A 22,187-nucleotide genomic window follows, 5' to 3' on the forward strand; every position below is an offset into this window, starting at 1 on the left:
TCGACTGCGGACCAATCAGGAGCCGTTTCCCAACTTTGGGTAAACTCGTATTTGATATTAAAAATATTACCCTAGACAGGATGGCGGACTTAAATGTGGTTTTTGGTCATGTGTGCCAAACGTTTGGTATAAGGGAGTTGAATACGTATCAAAGAGAAGTCATAGTGCAATTTGCGCAGAAGAAAACTGATGTGTTCGTAAACCTTCCAACTGGTTATGGAAAGTCACTTATTCATCAAGCTTTATCGTTTATTTACAATTCAATTCTTGAAGCTGCTGGTCACTGATTGTTGTTGTGTGTTGTGGTTTCGCCGCTTGCAAATCTTATGAAAGACCACTGTAGACAAATTGGCAAATCTTGGAATTCTTGCCCCTTCTCTCAGTGAAATCACTGAAGAAAATACAGGGTGTTGTGGAAGGAAAAATTTCAATCGTATTCTTGGTTTTCACATGACATCATAAAAAGCTGAAATTCATAACTAAACACAATTTTGGGTTTTTATCTTCTTCACATATAAGAAAATCTAAATTTCCATCGGCTAGCTTGTTTTCAGCAGGATAGCATTCTTTGTTTTAAAAATAGAGCAGTTTGAATTTTAGATTTTTGGGCAGTGCGTGACAGAAGGATTGCTGCTCTAAAAACATGAAAACATCGATTCGCCTCGTGTTTTTTTTAGGTCTGATAAGCTAACATGTAATAGAAGCGTTAATGTCAATGTGTGAAAGTTCAGCAGAGAGAAGAAAGGCTTTGAAATAGCCAAGGTAAACTCCAGATGTTTTTGCTGGTTTCCGGCCGCCATGTTGGTGCCCATCAGACGGGGCACCAACATGGCGTCCCATGCTAAACTCTGTAATTTTCCGTGGTACATTTTCTCGAATAACTCGATTAGGAGATATCGCACAGCCCTGTGGCTTTCACACGTTGTTTATGTATCACTTTTGTACAACATATCAATTTCTTGACGGTATCTATTGAATGGTTGAGGATTTTATCTTTTCACTTGCGTGACGATGCACGTCCGGTAGCGAAAATATCTCCACGGGTGATGATTTCCGTTGTTTCGCAGTATGTGATTGGCTTTACTTGTCATAATGAGTCAATGCTGATTGGTCTGTTCAGACAAAGGCAATTTGCCGACGAACGGAAGTGGCTGTTCGTTTCAGCAGACGTTCGTGGGGCAGGAAAGCGTGACGAACCCCTAAGAACGTCTGCGAGGGAGGCTACTCTTGTTGATGACTGTGGCTAGGCTTGACAGCCTGCTTTTTGCCCAATGCCCTCGCGCGCTTGCCCCGCTTGGCTTGAAGGAAACGGAAACGACTGCTACGAAGGCTATGACATTACAAACGCGATGGCGTGAAAACGCTCCAAAAAGGGAAAAATTCAATTTTATTTCCGGTTGCCGTCTTCCCCTTACCACCCCCTCCCCTGTCCAAGTACGGGACCTTTTTAATGTCATGTGATTGGAGTCAAAACACCCGTGAGTGTTCTTAACGTCATCTGATTGGTTGACAAGAATCGGAAACTGGGATTTTCCGAGGAATCACCTTACATTCTTTTCATCTCAGCCAAATCGGAAACCTTGATAACTTTTTCTTCCGTAAAGAACGTTTTAATTACTCTCCGAAGTTACGTCGAGCTGTTTACCACTTCCCTATTCATTTCATTTTTTTATCTGATTCATGGCATCGAAGAATGGAGCTTGCGGCTGTTGCAGTAGACGAGCTTGGATAATTGGCTTTGCTTTTTGTGGAGTAGTTCTTCTTACCGCTGGTTTAGTGTTTAGTGTTGGTGGCGTGTTTTCTAACCTTGTCAAAGAGAAAGTTAACCAGGTAAGTTACCAATATCACTTTAAAATAACGGGAAAATCAGTTTTCCTCGATCGACGTTCTATATGTCGCTTTGCAACCGAGAGAGTGTTTGAATAATTGTATTGCGTCAATAGCTACAGTGTAGTTGAGATCATGCACGTATCACTGGGATCAAATGGTCAAAGTACACGTAAGGAGCTTGTTGGCAGGAAAAGAAGGATCTTCTGCGCTAGCTACAGCAAAGAAATATAATTATAACTTATTTTTATGGAAAGAAATCTTAACTTGAACGCTTGATGCATGTAGTAGCGCATTTCAAAATTGAATTAACTTACCATTTGCCAGAACATGTTTTCAAATTTAGCTTATTACGGTCCTTACATAAAGTTTATGCCGCCATAAATAATGACTAACGAAAAGCAATTTATTTTATTTTAAATTCAACTTAAAATTACATTAAATCGTCTTCTGATGTTTTGAAATAATAATAATTAATTGTTTGTTAAGTTTATTGTATTTTATACTAAAAAAAATCCATTAGTTCATTGCCCGCGCTCGAAATTGTGACTATTGCACAACAGCAAGACTAGTGTTTGGCAATCATCCATTTGGTAAGCTGCCAAACGCCCTTTTATGAGTATGCAGGCTGCAGTCTCCGCTGTTTTATTAGAAAATGGTCAGTTTTTATGAAAACAAGATGCCCCTCTAATGGCATTACACGGAATGCTTAATGTAGCCCCAATTATTCCCCATTGTATGTTTCGTAGATATTTAAAAAATATCCTCCCTTGGCCATTGAAATAATTGTCTGAATGGTTTTATTCAGATATATTGCGTGATACTTATCGTTGTGTTACTAGGAATCATACCAGAAATAACTATGCAATAACGTCATGACCCCGCTGAACTGGTCTGGCCTCCTCTAGCTCTAATCCTTCGCGTTGATCATTCGATCTGTTTTTTAAAGCGGATTTTCTTTGCTGTGAGCTCTCCCAATTTCCGCCGTTTCAACTGTCGAGTACTACCTAGAAGTTATTATTTCGATTTACTGCTTGAAAAAGGTTGGTTTTCTCTCTGAAAACGGCAGATCCGGAGTCTTAAATTCAGACATGTGGCCGCCATTGAACGAAAACAACTTTTCCAAATGATGATTTGCTTTGACGTCACACAAGTAGAGATGAGTGGGTCCCCTCCCTCGTGATATACGCGCAGATAATGGAGTTTGATTGGGCCGCTTTTGTTCAAGACAATCTCCTGGGAGAGGGAAGAATTTAGTCTAGTTTTAATGAATAAATCAAATGATAATTTGACGTCACACAGAAATGATGAGAGGGTCCCCTCTCCCGTGATGTGTGCCTGAAAAATAGATTTTGATTGGGCCGCTTCTGTTGAAGACAATCAGAACAAAATATCCTTACTAGGGGAGGACAGAGTTTAATGCATAAATTAATGTGCACATTTGCGACACCGATGAAAAAAAAGATACCCGACCGAAACCTAGACACGTCATGCCCTGCGGGCATTCCGTGTAACAATGTATTGTTTCAGCAGGTGAAGCTAGACATTCTACAGCAAATGATTTGCAGTTTCATACATGCAGTCTATTTTGAAAATGTGCATGAATATGTTAATAATGTGAAAGGTAATTAATATATTAATAGAAGTTAACAATCCAGTCAATGGTTAAATAGAAAATGTTTATTTCATTTTAACACATTTTCACTCCCTCTTATCTCAGAACTTTAAATACAATTATTATATCTTGGTTACCATAAATTTCAGTACACCATTTGACTTGAAAATGTTCCTAGATATTATTTGTCCCTTCAAGAGTCTTTTTTTTCCATTGATCTACCCTTGTAGAAAACTGATAAGTTTTTGGTAGCAAGTAGAGGTTATAACATTGTCGCAGGCCATGATTTTACCGACAACACGAGTTCATAAGGGCTGTCATTAAGCTCTGGAGTTACTGCCTTTATAAATAAATTGGTGGCCAGCTCAAATTGTTTACAAAGAAAGTGCCATGATTGTATCTGAGGAGCTCAGTGTTGTGGTCATTTCTACTATTAGTTCTGGCTACAATACCTGCTTGCCGGATGCTGATCACAGGCTTGTGTATTTTGCTTCTGATATTTGATCTACTTACTTAGTTTATTATTTTAATTTAACAACTCTTCATTTTTTTTTTCAGAATGTTGAATTAAAACCTGGCAGTTTAGTTTACGACGAATGGAAAAAAGCATCCACTCCTATTTACATGAAGTATTTTATGTTTAACGTAACAAACCCCATTGAAGTGATGGAGGGAGCGACTCCAAATGTGACACAGATAGGACCTTATTCATATAGGTATGAAGTAGAATACATTGTAAAAAAAAATTAAACAGATTTTGAGCTGTTTTTTTTTCTGATAATTATCTAACAAGTCACCTTCCTGCATTTTTTTTTCACCAGTTTCATAGATCAAAACTATGTGATTTAAGTTAACGTTGTGAGGCAAGCGCATCTCCATTTAGCCTAGCTTATATAGTTCCTTCCCTCCTACTGGGAAATAGAGTCTGAAATTCATGAGTTATCCCCATTTCAATCTACCCCAATATGGCCAGTGTCCCAGTAGAGTAGACTGACTTGTAAAGATGTATAATTTTATCATTTTATTTTCCCATGGGCACGGGACAAAGGAATACATAACCAGAAATGTAGCCAGCATGACCTTCAGTGCACTTGAGGCAGAACCCAAGCCATTATGTAAGGTCATTCCCCTGTTTTGCAGTGCGCAACTCTACTGCGCACAATGGCAAAATAAAAAAATTGACGTTCATTCGTAGGTAACTACTGAGTAACACTCAATCTGACTTGCATCTAACAACAAAATTCTTAATTTGCATTTTGCTTGGAAATTAAGGTGTTTTCATAAGACTCGCTCCAGTCCCTTCGCGGAGAAAACAGTTTTGAAGTTTGATTTACCACTGCTTTGTGAAATATCTGCAAAACCAACCTGGTGAACCTATTTTCTCTTTTCAGATTTCTAATCACAATATCGTTTGCCAACTACCGTGAAAATTCATTGAAAATCCTAGTGTTAGAAATATCAAATTTTGCGCCTAATATCTAGTCAATGGGCATTTTGGCCTACCTTCAGAGCTAACGAATTAGATTATTTTGTTGAATATCTCAGTAGTACTGGTTAGGAATAGTTTTCAAACAGATTTCACATTGAAAATGATTTATGAACAGGGAAAAAATTCTATGAAGTGAGCCGCTAACTGTTCTCTTCAGAAAATAATTCCTATTTTTGGCAAATGCTCCATTATAGTCCTTTTGTCCAAACATGCAGAAATTACCATATTTCAATGCTTCATTGCTGAAGAACAAGCATGGTGACCCCCTCTTTTTATTTCATTTTTGCAGTTTACATATAGTGAACCACATATGGGCAAAGTTTGGAAAAAATCTGAGTGTAGGCTCTATTTTAGGGGAATGACCATAAGCCACTTGAGCAATGACTTGTGACGAGCTGTTGGCAGGTCATTTACTACACTATGTAGGTTCAATATGACATGCGTTCTATTTACGGCTAGAAAGGGTTTTCTTTACATCACGACTAAAAGAAGAGAAAACACCTTAAATTTTGTTTTTCATAAATTTGTGCAAGAGCAACCCTTGTAAACTTGAGGTACAACTTATCTGCAAGTACAGCTTCTTTTTACTGCAGTAGTGTACAATTTTGTTTCTTTGTTTGCTTTTTTTGCAGAGAGATAAGATCAAACGAGGTGCTCAATTGGACCAGCGATAAAAGCATTGTAACATTCATGCCAAACAGAACATACATTTTTGATCCAGAGACTTCATGTGCAGGCTGTGATGACAGAAATGACTCTTTCGTTTCTGTCAATATCCCACTGTTGGTAAGTAGAGAGCAAAGTAATCACTTTGAGGCCTGTTTAAAATGTCAGGCTTAACTGCTGCAAAAGCTGGCTTGTCTGCAACAAAACTGTAGCATGACTTTCTACCTACCAACTTTTTCTGAGTGAGATTTTCGTCTTGATAGGGGATTTCTGAAAATCTCCCAGCTACTTCTGAAGACTTCTGAATGTTGCCGAAATTGTCCAAAGATGTTCCGACGACCTTTGAAAACTTTCAATTCGAACGGAATGTAGACATTTGAAAGCTTTTGCCATTACAGTAAGGAAACCCCCCCCCCCCCCCCCCACATGGGCTGTGAGCTCTCCATGAATTTATTAACTTTAGAACTCAGGCACCCCAAACATAGTAGTGTGTACATGTACATGTATGAGACAGCTTAGTAAATAATAATTATTAAATTTTATAGATTTGAAGTTGTAGATCTCATACTAATACCAATATGCATACATGTACATATCTATGCTAGAATATTTTGACAGAAAACTTGATATTCACCTTGAGTTCACTTTGTATGACCTGCTCGGTTGTCGTGCTGGCATTAAAGCCAAGTAAATTTGTTCATAAGTGGAATTTGTTCTTGCGAGTGAGTCAAAATTGTGTTTAAATTGGTCATATTGACCAGATCTGTGGCAACATGATTTGTAACCGACGAAGTAGCAATGGAGGCTGAATAGGGTTTTTGGCTGCAAGTGTGTGTAAGCCACCTACTGCGTCAGAAGGCTGCAGCCTGCTTCATTTTTCTTCAGTTGTTGGAAGAACTATTAAAAAAAGGAATCTAGAGAGCACTTGTAGAAAAAACAGCTGGCCGAAAAACTATCTTCGATTATCATGCATGTAGTCAAATGGGCAAAACTTTCATCAACTATCATGAAGAATTTGAACATGCTCAAAGTGATTGACAGCTAATGAAAGTCGATGATAGCGCATGATAGTTGGTGGTCAAATGAGTGTGTGAGTTTTAACTATCATCCACATCATCAACTATCATTGACTAATCAAGTGCCATTTGACCAGGGCTTTAGGTGCTACAAAAAAAATTAAGGCACCCAGAGCATTTTCTTGGGTACCCCAAATTAGGCTCCTGTAAGGCAGTAGCCCAACGTTAAGGGTCAAAGGCCATCTGCTACATGCATACTGCTGTATAATTAATTTTTGTATTCTTCAGGTGATTACCGATGGGAACAGTTTAGCTATTTAAGAATGAGCTTTGTTTGTTCACACTTGTTATATTATTGGGTTCCATTGTTGGGTTATTCTAAAGGCCTTCAGTAATTCTGCGCTTGTGAAGAGATTAAGCCGCACAAAGTATTCATCAACTGAAAGAATGGGACAGATTCTTGCATAGGTGATGGGCAGGTTTAGAGTTACTACGGGGGTCAATTCATGCCTGAGCCACGTTTCTCATGGTTTCACTGATGTAATTTAAGCACCGCAAGAATTGTTATAATTAATAATAATCTTTGCCATTAGATTATTATTTGTCTTGAGTTTTTCCCGGCTCTTTCTCTCGTAGACAGTGGCATTGTGGTTAAGAAATACTGACTACATAAAGCATCATGGACTGTGCTTATTGGGGTTGCAAATTGAAGCTTTCAAATATCACACCCATTTGTTCCAACGCAAGTCAATCTATGACATTCTTTGGGGATATACAGATCCATTTCTTGAGTTTTTGAAAAATCCACCATTTGGCTGCCCTGGGCAGGAAGGATTGTCATCCTTTGTTCAGTTACAGGTTTGTGGAATTCTTAAATGACACCATGCATCTTAAGTAAGTGGAAATTGTATAATTACAGTGCGATGCGCCTTACCGTGGCCACCCAACAAACTTTTACAGGTTAACCAATCAGGATATCTTCCTCCTAGTTCATAAAATATAAAACAACATGTTTTCAATAATTTGCGTTTTGTCACTTATCTGTTGGACTTTGCAAGGAGGCGTAACCATTAATCAAATTTACGTTTCCTGATTGTCTTAAACTTGTAAAAAAAAGTTTGTTGGGTTGCCTGACAGTAAGGTGCGTCACGTTGTAACAGATTTTTGAGACAAAATCGTTAATTGTAGTTAAAAAAAAGTTTCTTTTCACACTTTGTTGCATCATGTTCATACAATCATGTACCTCTTTCATATATTGTTTTACTGTTACCATGGATGCACATTACTGTGGCCACCCAACAAACTTTTTTTTAACAAGTTAGCCATAAAATACAAAACATGTTTTCAAAAATTTGTTGTAGCGTCACTTGCCTGTTGAGCTTTGCAAGGAGGCATGACCATTAATGAAATTCACGTATCCTGATTGGCTAACTTGTAAAAAAAGTTTGTTGGGTGGCCACGGTAAGACGCATCGCACTGTAATTAATGAACATTGTGTACTGTAGAATTACAGTATTAAAATTTATAGTTTTTCAGGCCCAAAATGTTTTTAGAAGTTTTGAGGAATGCACGGGTACACTAGGCCCCAGAGTTCGAGAGTCATAATACTTCATGTATAGTTGCTCCAATTATTATAATGGAAACTGTAGCCAGGCATGGGGTGCTGTGGTTAGCCGTTAATAGTTACTGTATAGTTGTGTATTTTTTTCTGACTGATTGTTTCATATTTTATTGTAACTTTTAGTATAATAATACCTATTATGGCATCAGTGCTGTAAATTCTGGACAAGGGGACATAAGCAAACTGGAGCAGTTTACTATGTGGAGAGGAGAAAAGTAAGTTATCAGACAGAAATGGTTACATTTGTTTATACACGTGCTGTACTATTGTACTCCAGAAATGTTCAATTTGAATTCACACACACCACATACATGTACCATTTTTATCATTAAAGTTGCTGGGCAGGTTCCTTGTTAGCCCCAGAACGAGGCAATAATATTATTATTCTTAATTATTATTAAATTCTTAAATAGTGCACTTATTTTATGTGAAAACTTTCAATAACATTAATTAATGTTATAGAAAACAAAAACTGTTCTGTAGATGCTTAAGGCTGACAGAAATGGGGTTATAGTAAATGTGCTGTACAGGTACTGTATGTGTTGCAGTTGTGGTCCATGTGTTTGAGTCTCTTCATCTTAATAAATCTTGTGAAGATTTTACTTTAAGTTTACATGCACCTTAATTAATGACAGCTGTGTTCTCAAGTTATTATATATGAAGCACAGCACTTGAAAATACATTGTACCAGTGTGTGTAAATGTGCATTTTAAACAGTGGTTTTGAATATTTTTTTTTTTGTAGACATTTAAGTTGGTGGAGTGACAAATATGCAAACATGTTAAATGGAACAGGTATGTGTGTACAGTGTACAGGTACACTTTCAAAACCTCATTAATAATTCATGAGCTCATTGACCTATCAAATGGTTGATTTAATACATCACATGCAGTGACTTTATATCGATAAACCTCCTCCTCATTAGTATGCGGTGTTTTATCAGCTGATAAAACACTCCTTATTAGTATGCAGTGTTTTTTTCGGCTGATAAAACACTCCTCATAAGTATGCGGTGTTTTTCTCAAATGCTAATTTCCAATGTTCACAAAAGCATAATACACGCTTTTCCAGGAATGTTTTTGAAGCCGTTCAAAAACTTGCAGCACCTGTTTTATAGGGTCTACATGTAAAACCACTTGGCTCCACCTCGTGGTTTTAAACCGATAAAACACTCCTGCTCATTTTTTAAACATTACTTCAACACCATAGAAACTCTGAAGTTCTAATGATGTGTGTTTTACTTCCATTAATGATAATTTCGGTTGCAACTGGGAGACTGCAAATTAAAAATAAAGAAACCATCAAACTGGATCAGAATCAGCCAATCGGGCCCCACTGAGCCAGACTTGCTTGTTTTCTGATACTTCAGCCAGCTTATTGATAACTGAACGGTTGAGTCTCATTGAAGGTTTCATGTTATTGGAAAATGCCGCAAAATATTGATTGATTAATTAATTTTTTGTCGATTTTTTGTTCACAGATGGCACTCAGTTCTCACCGGGAGTTTCAAAAAAAGACACATTATATGCCTTCTCCCCTGAAATTTGTAGGTAGGTGTTTGTTGGAGATCGCTGCTGCTCAATGCTGATTTAACATGTTTTCAGTGGTTACTGCTGGAATACCACTCTGCATACTAAAACCAACCACCGTGCCACAGGCTCAAAAGGTGGTCGGGGCGTAGGAAAGGCATTACTTAAGCCTGGTCTACACGTACGATGCAAGCACAAGCACAAGCAGAAGAGAATGGAAATCATTCCAATCTCTTGTGCTTGTGCTTATGCTTGCGTCGTTGCGTCGTACCTGTAAACCGGAACAACGCAAGCATAAACACAAGGTGCAACACAAGGCGCTTATGCTTGCGTCGCACCGGTTTACATATAGGTTTCTTGTGCTTATGCTTATGCTTGCATCACAGCGGTTTACATATAGGTTTCTTGTGCTTATGCGTATGCTTGCATCGTACGTGTGGACCAGGCTTTAAACAACAACATGAACATTTTGGTTCCAGAAAATATCCATACCCCTCCTACATAAGGTTTTTCAATTTGGGCCCCACCTCTCTGAGCCGCTGGAAATTCTAATTTTAAGGGTTTGTTTCAAAGAGGGCATAGATTGTTTTTTTGGCCAAAATTCAGATAACGGAACACTCCAAAGTTACCCTCCAGTTTTAGAGTACACAGCAGATTTTGTACATTAAATGTGGATCCATATTTGCTTTTTTGTCTAAAGGGCACTTCAAGTCCTGCCCCTGTCCTGCACCAGTTGAAGCAGTCCTACCATTCAAAGCCTCTCCCACAAAGTGCTAATATTTATTTATTCAAATTTAGGGTGTATGCTGGCATTAGAGTTTTCTCTTTTGCTCGAGAATCCGCGAAGAAAAACGGAAAATATTTAAGGACGGTGCCTACTATTGTTACTGTGCATACGTTCTGCGCATCTCGAGATACTCGGGTTTCCTATGGGTGGTGCCTACTAATACAGGAATATTTTTACGCGGTTTAAAACTATACGGAGAAAGCAGAACTTAGCAAATGCTATTGGTATCTCAAAGAAAATTGGGGGTAACCATGCATTTTTAGAGATAATTAAGCTTCAAGTTAGGAAAAAATCCTATACATTGCTTTATATTTTTGCGCTTTTTAGAGATATTATTGGTTAATTATCTCTGAAAAAATGCGTGGTTACCCCCAATTTTCTTTTTGGATTCCAATAGCCCTTGCTAAGATCTGCTTTTCCCGCATAGTCATCAACTGCACAAAAGTACTTCAGTATTAGTAGGCACCATCCTTAAAGCGCAAGTCGCGCGCACGAGCGGCGAGTAGCTGCTCGCGCGCGGCTCGTCCCCCGAATATCGTACTCGCTCGGTTTTTGGCGTTCTTTCCTGCGGATTCCCGAGCAAGAAAGAGACTACCCATAGTCCAACTTCTTTGCAGCAATTTGGAATTTCAAGGCCATACGGTATGTTCACTTGGACCTGTCTCACCTTGAAACTAATTTCTACAGCCATGTCATTCAAGCCTCTTTCATAAAAAAAAGTCTGGTTCGTTGACTTCGCGATAATAATTATACAGTTTTTTTAATTGATGTTATTTTTATTTCCACAGATCTGTCTATTTCAACTATGATTCCACAGTGACTCTTAAGGACATTACACTGTATCGCTTCATTGCTCCAGATCAACTTTACCGTAGTGGTGACATTTATGAACCCAACAAAGGATTCTGTGTCCCTCATGATCATCCGCGTTGTTTACCAACTGGCTTGCTCAATGTCAGTCTCTGCCAGCCGCAAAGTAAGCGAAAACCTGCCTTAGTTCTTCCTTTAGCAGCGTCTCAATTCTTGTCTTTTGCAAGTTGTAGTTAATAATTCACCGTAGTCAAGTGATCTTACATGTATCTTATCTTATCTATCGGCTGAAATGGTTGGAAATGGTAGGTAGCGACATTCTTGGTAACCACTGATGTCTCTTTCACCTGATCGTGGCTTCAAAATAATTAATGCAGCAGTTGTCGTGCCCTTTTGGAGAAAAGACAAAAACTCTGCTAATCTTTGGAGCTTTTCATCAGATGCATACTGAATTTCGTCTTTCCAAACGTAGAAGTGCGAGCCGTGGTAGACTACTGTTCCAAGCTCGTCCAAACCTCTGGGAGTGTTACTAAGTACACTATTAATGCTATAAGAGTACTGAACAAATGGTTTCCGTTTCTTTTGAAAATAAGCCTTGAAGAAATTACCGTAAAAATAATAATAAAAAAACAAACAACAACAACAGACTTTCAGTTAGTCAGAGCACACGCTTACTTAAAAGTAGTTTTTAAATGATCTTCCGGGCGGAGCATGCCAAAAAATCCGTTGGCATTTTGGCGTCAATACACCCCTTCAGCCATGTGCGGGTGTGTAGTATACCTACAGAACACTGAACCAGTGATTTTTACCAGAGGCACGAAGAATCCGCCTGCTATTATCGTGCTTTTGATTGAATTTTAAAAATGTTATTTTTATAACAGTATGAAACTCAATGTCAAACTTAAAGGAATCAGTGAAAAGCGATCTTGTCAAAGATTATTAGTTTCTTGTATTCTTATTAGCGGTTGTGTTGTTTTCCAAATTACCTGTAAATTAGTCTTTTGTTTAGTTTTGTCACCTTTCCCTTAATGTTTTATTCTGCAATACAGTAGTATAATATATAGCTTGTTATTAGTTGCCAAAGCTATTGTGTGCTCTTCTTATATTACTGTTTTGTATTCATTTTTAAATTTAACGATTCTATACTTCCCTCATAGCGTAGAATTGCTTGATTGGTACATGTGCTTCTAACTCCACGGCAGTGCATCAACTGTTGTCAATTTTTGACGTGGGATATTTCTCTCCTTATTTTCCAGATCCTCCAATTGCAGTCTCTCCTCCACATTTCTACCAAGGAGACAAGTCTTTGGTGAAAGACGTCAATGGGCTTAACCCAACGAAAAGTGCCCACGAGACTTACGTTGACGTTGAGCCGGTAAGAATTTGTTATACATTGATTTGTCAGATTTGTTATATCCCCAGACTGTGTGCAAGGAATTACCTACATGTATCTCCCAAAAATATAACAGACGAGAAAGAAAAAACATTAAAATTAAGAAGGTGGTTGGTAACCAGGCATTTTTCAGCGATATAAAATGCCAAGGGTTGTTAACGTATTTAAAAAAGCTTTTCGTTCATTACGATAACTCGTTCATTGCGCATGCGCAATTCACCAGTTTAAAACAATGGGGCTGTAGGTGGTCTAGATTAGGGGCTGGTCATAGAGACCGAGCAAAGAAAATCAGCGTTTCGGTCCCTTGTACCACGAAACCGTTACGGAATGCATCGGTAGCTGTTCTGCGCTGGTTAGGGTTTAAGGGGGGCAATTCACCTAAACGCCATTTTTCCGCCGCTTGACATGGCTTTAATGGAAATATCTCATTCACGTTTCAAGCAATCCAAAAACCCTATCATTATCCCGTGAATCTGTGTTGTGGGGTATTTTGTGAATTTTTGGGTATATTTGGGAGGAGTAGTTTTTTTAGAAGGATTAGTTAAAATAAGAGAAATAAGAAATGTTGAAGATTTAGTGAAGTTTTAAAATTAGAATTTGTAGTTAATAATTAATAGACGGACACCAAGTTAGTCCACTAACAACCTGGGGTGCTCTTGCGTGGGTATCAACTGTCTGTTAGTGTTCCAAAAATCATTTTCTTTCTTCTATCCCTTCTTGAAACCTCTTTAAATTTCATTCAAATTTAGGTAAATTGCCCCCTTAAGGACGTGTGAAGTATTTCCCACTGAGCGTTAGCTCAAGTAAGAAAATAGGAGATCGCACGGGGCAAACAAAAAATTCTCCGACCTCGGCGGGAATAAACCCTCGACCTCCTGATTTGATCGTCCGTTGCTCTACCGACGGGAGCAAGTCGTGGATGATTATGGTGGCAATTGCGGCCTTAATAACCGGCCTTTTTTTTCATTATCAGATAACAGGCACTGTCATGCGCGCTGCTAAAAGAGTTCAAATCAATGTGGCTTTGGAACCAGTGGATACCTTAGGGTAAGTAACGGAAGAATTCTGGTTTGCCTACGTTCTTTTCAACTAAATTCTGTTCTCTGTTCTAACTCGATTTTCGTTTACCCTCACCAACCTAACCGGCGTGTCTTTATTTTAACACAGGCAGACGAATGGCACATTTAAAAAAGTTTTTCTTCCAATTATGTATGCAGAAGAGGTAAGTTGTTTAATTGACACTACATGTGGCGTGCACTAGATGTTGTGATCGAAAAATACATGCCGAGTTTAAATGGCATGTGTTTCTTATTAATGGCTTGGTACAAGCGAGCACCTATGTTTCGGCGCTTTACGCCAACCCGTTCTTGTACTGGTGAATTTACCATGCGAAAATAAAGTTATCCTATCCCATCCCATCTAATCCTATCCTACATTGCATCCTATCCTATCCTAGCCTAGCCTTTCATGCCCTAGCCTAGCCTAGCCTAGCCTATTCTATCCTATCCTATCCTATCCTATCCTATCCCAGCCCAGCCTAGCCTAGCCTATCCTATTCTATCCTAGCCTAGCCTTTCATGCCCTAGCCTAGCCTAGCCTAGCCTAGCCTAGCCTATTCTATCCTATCCTATCCTATCCTATCCTATCCTATCCTATCCCAGCCCAGCCTAGCCTAGCCTATCCTATCCTATCCTAGCCCAGCCTATTCCAGCCCAGCCTAGCCTAGCCTAGCCTAGCCTACCCTATCCTGTCCCATCCCGTCCCGTCCCGTCCCATCCCAGCCCAGCCCAGCCCATCCTATCTTATCATAACCTACCCTATCCTGGCCCATCCCATACCAGCCTATCCCAGTCCATCTTATCTTATCCTACCCTATACTGTGCCATCCCATCCCATCCCAGCCCAGCCCAGCCCAGCCCAGCCCAGCCCATCCTATCATATCTGCCCTAGCCTAGCCTAGCCTAGCCTAGCCTAGCCTATTCTATCCTATCCTATCCTATCCTATCCTATCCTATCCTATCCCAGCCCAGCCTAGCCTAGCCTATCCTATCCTATCCTAGCCCAGCCTATTCCAGCCCAGCCTAGCCTAGCCTAGCCTAGCCTAGCCTACCCTATCCTGTCCCATCCCGTCCCGTCCCGTCCCATCCCAGCCCAGCCCAGCCCATCCTATCTTATCATATCCTACCCTATCCTGGCCCATCCCATACCAGCCTATCCCAGTCCATCTTATCTTATCCTACCCTATCCTGTGCCATCCCATCCCATCCCAGCCCAGCCCAGCCCAGCCCATCCTATCATATCTTCAGAGGTCACCGAAAACGATTGTTTGTTTGTTTCCGCGGTCTGGCAATGGTTTGCTTGCCGGACTTTCGGGAGTATGATCGAAGGGTCAGTGGTTGGAACGTCAGTTTAGTCGTTGCACTGTCTCGTTTACTCTACGTTGTCTCTCTGTACTCAAGAGGGTACCAGTGGTGACAAAATTAGGAGGTGGGGTGGGGTAAGGTGTAGCCCGGTCCACAACTTATTCTTTATTATTATCTTATTCTTATTCTTATTCTATGCCGTTCGTTCATTCCTTTATTTACTTTCATTTTTCTTCCAGAGTGCATTGATCAGTGATGAGAAGGCAGCGGAATTCAGACACAAGGTGTACCGCGCCATCACATTAACACACGTAGCTGAGTACCTTCTGATAGCACTGGGTGCCCTGTGCATTATTGTGGCTGTTGTGTTGCTAATCATCCCCATATCGAAGAAACGGCGTTTTGAGCTGCGTATACAGGTACCGGATTGAAGTTTACTGTTTAGCAGTTTTTTGTGGCAATTGTTCTAGACTGTGGCATTTAACACAATATGTTGCTGCACAAAAGTTAAACTGGCGTGTAAAATCTAATTGCGCTCAAACTGAATTTCGCTAAAGGGGCATCCCGTCTTATATTACTGAAACAACTTAGAAAGTAGTTTAAAACATAATTAAAAATATATATATTTATTTATTTTTATGTTTACCATACTAAAAACATTACCGTTTATGAGAATGGTGTATTATTCAGTAATGACACAGGCAAACTCAGAAAAAGAAATTCCGAGTGCTCCTATCAGGAGTCGAACCTAAGACCTTCCGATTACTAGTTCGGATGCTCTACCACTGAGCTACAGGAGACATGTGGGAGCTAAGGCCATTAAACTAGGTCCATGGGTCAAACATCCTGCATACTGCTCGGATTATGTCATTGGATTTTTTTTAATGCACACATGTACACTACTTACAAAACAGTTACTTTTGCTGAAAAAAAAAAAAACATCAAAATGTTACTGAATAAATTGAAAATGCTTCGCAGTTGTTTCACTACATAGATAGTTCCACTTCATAGAGACAAGGCGCTATTCAATGAATTAAATGTATGCCAATCAGTTCCCGGTTGTTCAAAGAGTGCATAACTCTTCTTTACTCCAATTAGTACATTTTATTTAGTAAAGAGTGGCTTATTGAAATTATTCACTGTGGATAGAATTATCCACTCTTTGAACAGCATGGACTGTACTCTCTATAATTGTTAGAATTTGTTTTGTCGATTTTCACGATATGCAAACTGTACAAATCTTTCAACTTTCTGCTCTGCCTCGCGATATTTACTTTATCTTTGTCTTCTGTTAGAAGGGTGACAGTGAAGAAAACAAACCACTTGTTGATGCGGGAAGTGACGGGTAAGTGACGACCTTTCTTGCAATTCATCGTGTTCTTGTTAACCTTGTTCTTCTGTTTCTAGATATTTTCCTTGCACTTGGAAAATTCTCATTAGCTTACCGAAATGAGACCCGACTACAAATTTGCAAAACACTTTTCGTCTTCATCAGTTATAAATACGTTACTGAAGTTTGCTGCCTGACTGCTAAACACTGGTTCGATACGTATACTAGAGGACACAGAAAAAAATAACGAAACGTTTTGCTACAGAATGTCTCTGTAATTTGGAAAAGATAGGAAATGAGATTCCCAAAGGAAAACAAAAAGACAGCGCCTAAGAGAGAAAAGCTCAGTGAATTACTCCTCGTATCTAAGAAATGATCGAGGGAAGTGTTTTTTGAATTCGTAGTCAGGGTTTGTCTCGAAAACTGAATTTGCAACAAGAATATGGCATCAATTAGTTTCATTTCAGAATTGTCGCGGCCTACGCAATAAGGATGATTTACTCAAATACTTTTAGAGCGTATGTTCACTTGGTTTTGCTTGACTTCGCTCAATAATTGGTCGCGATAAAATACTTGCCACTCTCAATAAATAGTAAAACCAAAACTAATCATGACTTGCTTGGACTCGTTTTCCCGCGACCGGCCCTAGTTGCTTGTTTTTGTTTCCCGCGCTTTATACCGGTTGCGGCGAGTTGCAATACATGTTTTAACCGCGACCGGCGCAGGTTGTACGTTTTCATTTCCCGCGCTTTACACCGGTTGCAGCTTTCCCTTACTAAGCACTGGTTGCATGTTTGTTCTCCCGCGCTTTACACCGGTTGCATGTTTTCGTTTTTCGCGCTTTAAACCAGTTGTAGGTTTTTGTTTCCCGCCCTTTAAGCCGGTTGCATGTTTTCGTTTCCCGCGCTTTAAACCAGTTGTAGGTTTTTGTTTCCCGCCCTTTAAAGGGCTGCTGTCACGGCGATTTTGCTATATTTTCGTCAAAATGGATCAAATATTTGACAAAGAACCTTTTTTCTAACATGAAATTGCTGTTAGAGCACCGAGAGGGAAATATCAAGGTATTTATCCGGGGAAGAACAAACCATAAGCAGTGTTTTGACGACTTCTCTGCAATTCATAGGGGGAACTTGAAAAATCTGGCCAATTTTTTCAAGTTGCAATCCATTTCCATCCTAGCCATCCCCAGCAAAAGATAATTAATACTAGTTTCTGTGCATTATTAGGGTTATTGTTAACAAAACTGAACCATTATTTTGACGATTCCATCGATTCAAATATGTTTTTTGGCTTTTCAAAGTGACACAAAAAATCGCTGACACTGCTCCTGTAAGCCGGTTGCAGGTTTTCGTTTCCCGCGCTTTAAGCCGGTTGCAGGCTTTCGTTTCCCGCGCTTTAAACCGATTACAGGCTTTCGTTTCCCGCGCTTTAAACCGATTGCAGGCTTTCGTTTCCCGCGCAAGAAACCGGTTGCATGCTTTCGTTTCCCGTGCTTTAAAGGGATACTCTAGACCCCAAAACAACTTTCCAAATTCAGAAAGCTTATGACCCAAATAAAAGATATTTACCAAAATTGGAGTTCGATCTCCGCTATTTTGCCTAGAAAAACGAAAAGTTTCTCGCCATGGGATTCGAAGCAGCGCTTGGGCCGAAAACCGGAAATGACGCAGAAAGAAGAACTCGCCAAACCTTTTCCGGTTAGATTCCCCTGGATTTCTTTAGCATGATTCGGTAAATGGCTTGATTTTAAAATTCCAAAATAAAATGTATAGTTCGCGTTTTGAGGACAATTCAATAACACCGTATCGATTAATAGTTGCTTGATGCTTAATTCTAGTAACAACGGTGAAGGTCTTCATAATTGGCATTTCTTTCGGGTTTTGTACGGATGGTTCGGACACACACGATTCGATTTGTTTGCTAACCCCACGACCTCTGCTCACTTTTCTGAAGACTGTTCTCAACCACAAATTATCATAGCTGTGTCTATGGAAAGATGAAAAGCTCACAAAACGCCATTTCAACCTTGTTTTAAAGAAGGACTATCAGAAAATAAGAGCATAGGCCCGATGGAGGACAGCACGTCCAATGAAGCCGCTCGCGCCAGACAGATCACAAAACAAGCCACTCCACCAGAACAAGGGTTCACTGTATGTTTGAAAAATAATAAAAAATTGTTATTGCAGTGTAGCCAGAAGAAAACTAGCATTAGCCGATAATGATACTTAAGCTTACCTTTCGAACACACGTAGTATCGCAGTTATTTCATCATCTTGTTCGGTTCAGGTACGCGACTGTCATATTCGCTGTATATACGCGGCGCGACAGGGCAAAATGACCAACAACGGTGAACACCGTTTTCTAAATCAGCATAATATCAAAGATGACATGCCTTGTTTTGCTTTAAAATGGAAAACAATGAAAAATTGCCAGTCACATTACTTAGCGGAAAAAATCCCTGTAAAGTGAGCTCGAATGCAGTACTATAGAACGCAATATGGCATGAAAGGTTAAACTCGTTTAATATCCCGAAGGGCCCAGTACAACACAATCAGGATGACTCCAGAATTTATTATGTGCTTAGTCTTCGTCGTAGTATTGCTGTTTGTACAGGTACCGCTCCTGTAAAGTGTGAATCGTTATAATGAAAGCTGCCCACATCTCCAAGCTTTCGCTGAGCTTTGTGCGCTGTCTCTATTAACTGCTATTAAACAGGCCAAAAATATAACTAAATGACCAAACTAAACTAGATTTCAAATAACAACGCCGTAACATAAAAAGGAAACTTTAATGCTACTCAAAACTTATTCAATCGCCAATGAAATCACATTGCGGATGTGAAATACACCTAATTTGCGATAGAATGCATAACTGGTCGCTTACCAATTCGCTCTAACACACCTCTTCGCGCTCGTTTTGTAGAGTCCGTAACCGAGTTCACTTCGCTGTTGCACGGCTAAACACATGCGAAAGAGCACCCTCATAGCTCTGCTAACGTTGTTCCGTCGGCAATTTCGATTATACTTTTTCGTTCAGAAGAAAACCAAGCAAAAGAACTGCGCTAATCCCCAGAATCCGTATTGTCTTCAGAGTTGTAAACAAGAGCGGTTCTTCATTCTACGTCATCGATCACGTGCTCTACCAAAGACGATTTTTACTTCCGGTCTTCAAAACGGGGAAAATTTCGCCTTTCTCCGGCAATTTTCGGCCCTTTACTTTTTTCTTTTGTACTTTTTGTGCCGTTTACCCTTTATTATAGTCCAAATGCTACCTTTTAAGCGAAAGTTGTTTTGGGGTCTAGAGTATCCCTTTAAACAAGTTGCAGGTTTTCGTTTCCCACGCTTTACACCGATTTTATGTTTTCGTTTCTCGCGCTTTTCGTCGGTTGAAAGTTTTCCCGCGCCCGATGTTGACTGCATGTTTTCGTTCCCTTTATACCGGTTGCAGTTCTCACTTGCCCAGCGCTGGTAGCATGTTTTCTTTTCCGGCACATTTCTTGCACTTCACACCGGTTGCATGTTTTGCCACACACGATGCTGGTTGCATATTTTAGTTTCCCGCTCATCGGTAAACAGGTTGCATGTTTTTCCGCGCTCGGTGCTGGGCGCATTATTTGCTTTGAGTTCTATTTGGTTCATTGGGTTCTTTTTGTTTGTTAAAGGTCCAAAGTGATTACTGTGGTTTTGATTTACGATTGTAACTGAAACCCGTTCGAATGACAACAAAAGCTTATTTTCTTTTCAACAGAAACAAAGTTTACACGTGAAAAAATGTTCCTTCCATGCGAGATGTGATACATCATCCTTAAGACTGTGGATTAATGGAGGACAAAAAAAACCACTGCGAGTAACTTATTCTCTTATCAAGGAGGGTTTAATGATAACAGCATGAATTTTTGTTTTGTTTTGAAAAAAAAAAGGACTTTTCTTAAATTTAAAAAGATGTTATGCCAGTTTAGTACTTGAGGCAACCGCTGCTACAAATTATAAGCCTCCAATGGCTACTATTAAAATAAGTAGATTAAGGTCCGTTTAAAACGTCGTACCTGTCACGCGCCCTACTAAACAGACAGGACACCCATCGATTCGTTACGTTTGCTATATGGGAAATTGTAGTTTCTTTTGTTTCGAGAGGGATAAAAATGGCCGTAAAATGCGAAAGAAAGCAAGCTAGAGTTTTCGGAGACCTAAAAAGCTCAGAAAGTCGATAACTAAGATTTCGTTGGCTAAAATTTCTGCGAATTAAATATCGGAAGAGATCAAACTTTGTTCGCCTATCCAAAGGGCCGTTGTAAAGACCCTGGAATGATCTGGGGAAAACTAAAAACGAAATTAAAAAGTATCTTACTGTAGGTTTGTCCGTTGGGTGCCCTAAATGATGAACGCGCACGCCTATCAGTGGTGCATGAAGGCCAAGGCGTATGAATTTATTTGGCTCTGTAGGTTTGAATACGTTGGGAAAAATTCCGAGGTTCCTCAGTTTATTGTATGATACAAAAGTTCCACTTAGAACAGCCCGTGAGATATACGGCTTCACGGTCCTGGTTTTAGCAACCTTAAGCAGCGACGACGACGACATTAACGAGAACGTCAGAAAACAATAGTTAGTAAAACACTGGCTTTGCACTTGCGTTATAAACTTTACCACATTTTTTTGGCGTCATCTGTAAATTAACAACGTGTGAAACGACAACATTCAAGGTTTTCTGGAGAGCGTGAACGCATGATGATTCATTTTCTTTGTTTTTTTTCTGAACTTTAAAGCCGGCCCTACGACGTTAGTTCCATGATAGTTCGGCCACATTACACAAACTAAATGAGCAGAAATCAGCGCGAATGTCGTATTTAAGTCCCATTTTCGTTGGCCGGCGTCGTTGTCTCTGCTTAAGGTCCCTAACGTCATACATTAATCGCTAGTTAAGAACTTGGTGAATTCATACGCTTTTAGAAAGTGACAATCCCTTTTAAAAAAGATAACTGAAAATCACTTGAACTATTAGTCATCAAATCGTTGTAGGAGCTGAAATCGCTAAATTAACTCGTCGCTTTAAATGGAAAGTTTACGTAAGGTTACAGCCCGCTATGTAAGATACTTCATATTGACTAAGTCATGTCGCAACTAAATTTTATCCGCAATTGAAATCAAAGAAAAATTTTTTTAGAGTTAGGAGTACGCGTATTACTATTAAAAAAAAAAAACGGTTTTGTAGAGATAAGATTATTCTCTTCAAATATTCAATTCTATAACCACCGCCTCGAATTTCGTACCCTTAAAATTCGTCAAGCTTCGGTTTTTAACTCTTTTCTCGTGAGAAATTTTACATAAACAGCGTTTATCTAAATCGTTTTTGAAAGAAACGTTTTTACTGGTAGTGTTACAAAAGATAGTTATTAGAACTATAAAAATGTTTTTAAAATTAGTAAGAAAAATTATAGAGAGCGACTGTTTTGTATGGATTAGTTGTTCTACATGTATTTTTAATATTTGATAGTTTTATTTTTGTCAAACAGATATTACTCTAAAGTTGAAGCCTTTTTCATGACAGTAATATGTGAAATAAAGGACCAAAAGAGAATAAAATTATGTTGTAAGTTATCGCCTATTCAGATATTTCCACCCTTTTAGCGATGCATGAAAGCTTGTAAAAAATGTCTAGATGGAGTTGTTTCTCGGTAGCCCCGAGTTCAACTCCTTGGCCGCGCTTGTAAATAGCAAGCTAGTCCGCTTCCTGCCAGTTGGGA

The 22,187-nt window shown here is 39.3% G+C and overlaps 1 protein-coding gene across 1 annotated transcript; it reads left to right on the forward strand.

Moving 5' to 3' along the window:
• Positions 1-1,553: 1,553 nt before the first annotated feature.
• Positions 1,554-21,714, forward strand: LOC146471461 (lysosome membrane protein 2-like). Its single transcript, XM_085119946.1, has 14 exons — positions 1,554-1,830; positions 4,001-4,158; positions 5,564-5,717; positions 7,250-7,471; positions 8,358-8,449; positions 8,979-9,028; positions 9,715-9,784; positions 11,339-11,526; positions 12,617-12,735; positions 13,727-13,800; positions 13,921-13,975; positions 15,356-15,535; positions 16,412-16,461; positions 20,194-21,714. The coding sequence occupies exons 1-14, from the start codon at positions 1,681-1,683 to the stop codon at positions 20,210-20,212; spliced, it is 1,581 nt and encodes a 526-aa protein (XP_084976072.1). The 5' UTR covers positions 1,554-1,680; the 3' UTR covers positions 20,213-21,714.
• Positions 21,715-22,187: the final 473 nt, after the last annotated feature.

This window comes from Pavona decussata, unplaced genomic scaffold (genome assembly GCF_977016875.1).
Source record: "Pavona decussata unplaced genomic scaffold, jaPavDecu1.1 SCAFFOLD_102, whole genome shotgun sequence".
NCBI classification, from domain to species: Eukaryota; Metazoa; Cnidaria; class Anthozoa; order Scleractinia; family Agariciidae; genus Pavona; species Pavona decussata.

What these genes read in the sequence shown, in the direction of transcription:
- LOC146471461 (XM_085119946.1), top strand. Translation starts at nt 1,681, where the DNA reads ATGGCATCGAAGAATGGAGCTTGCGGCTGTTGCAGTAGACGAGCTTGG. An exon ending in ACTATGTGGAGAGGAGAAAA is followed by an intron (nt 8,450 to 8,978) that starts GTAAGTTATCAG and finishes TTTTTTTTGTAG; the next exon opens with ACATTTAAGTTGGTGGAGTG. An exon ending in GAACCAGTGGATACCTTAGG is followed by an intron (nt 13,801 to 13,920) that starts GTAAGTAACGGA and finishes ATTTTAACACAG; the next exon opens with GCAGACGAATGGCACATTTA.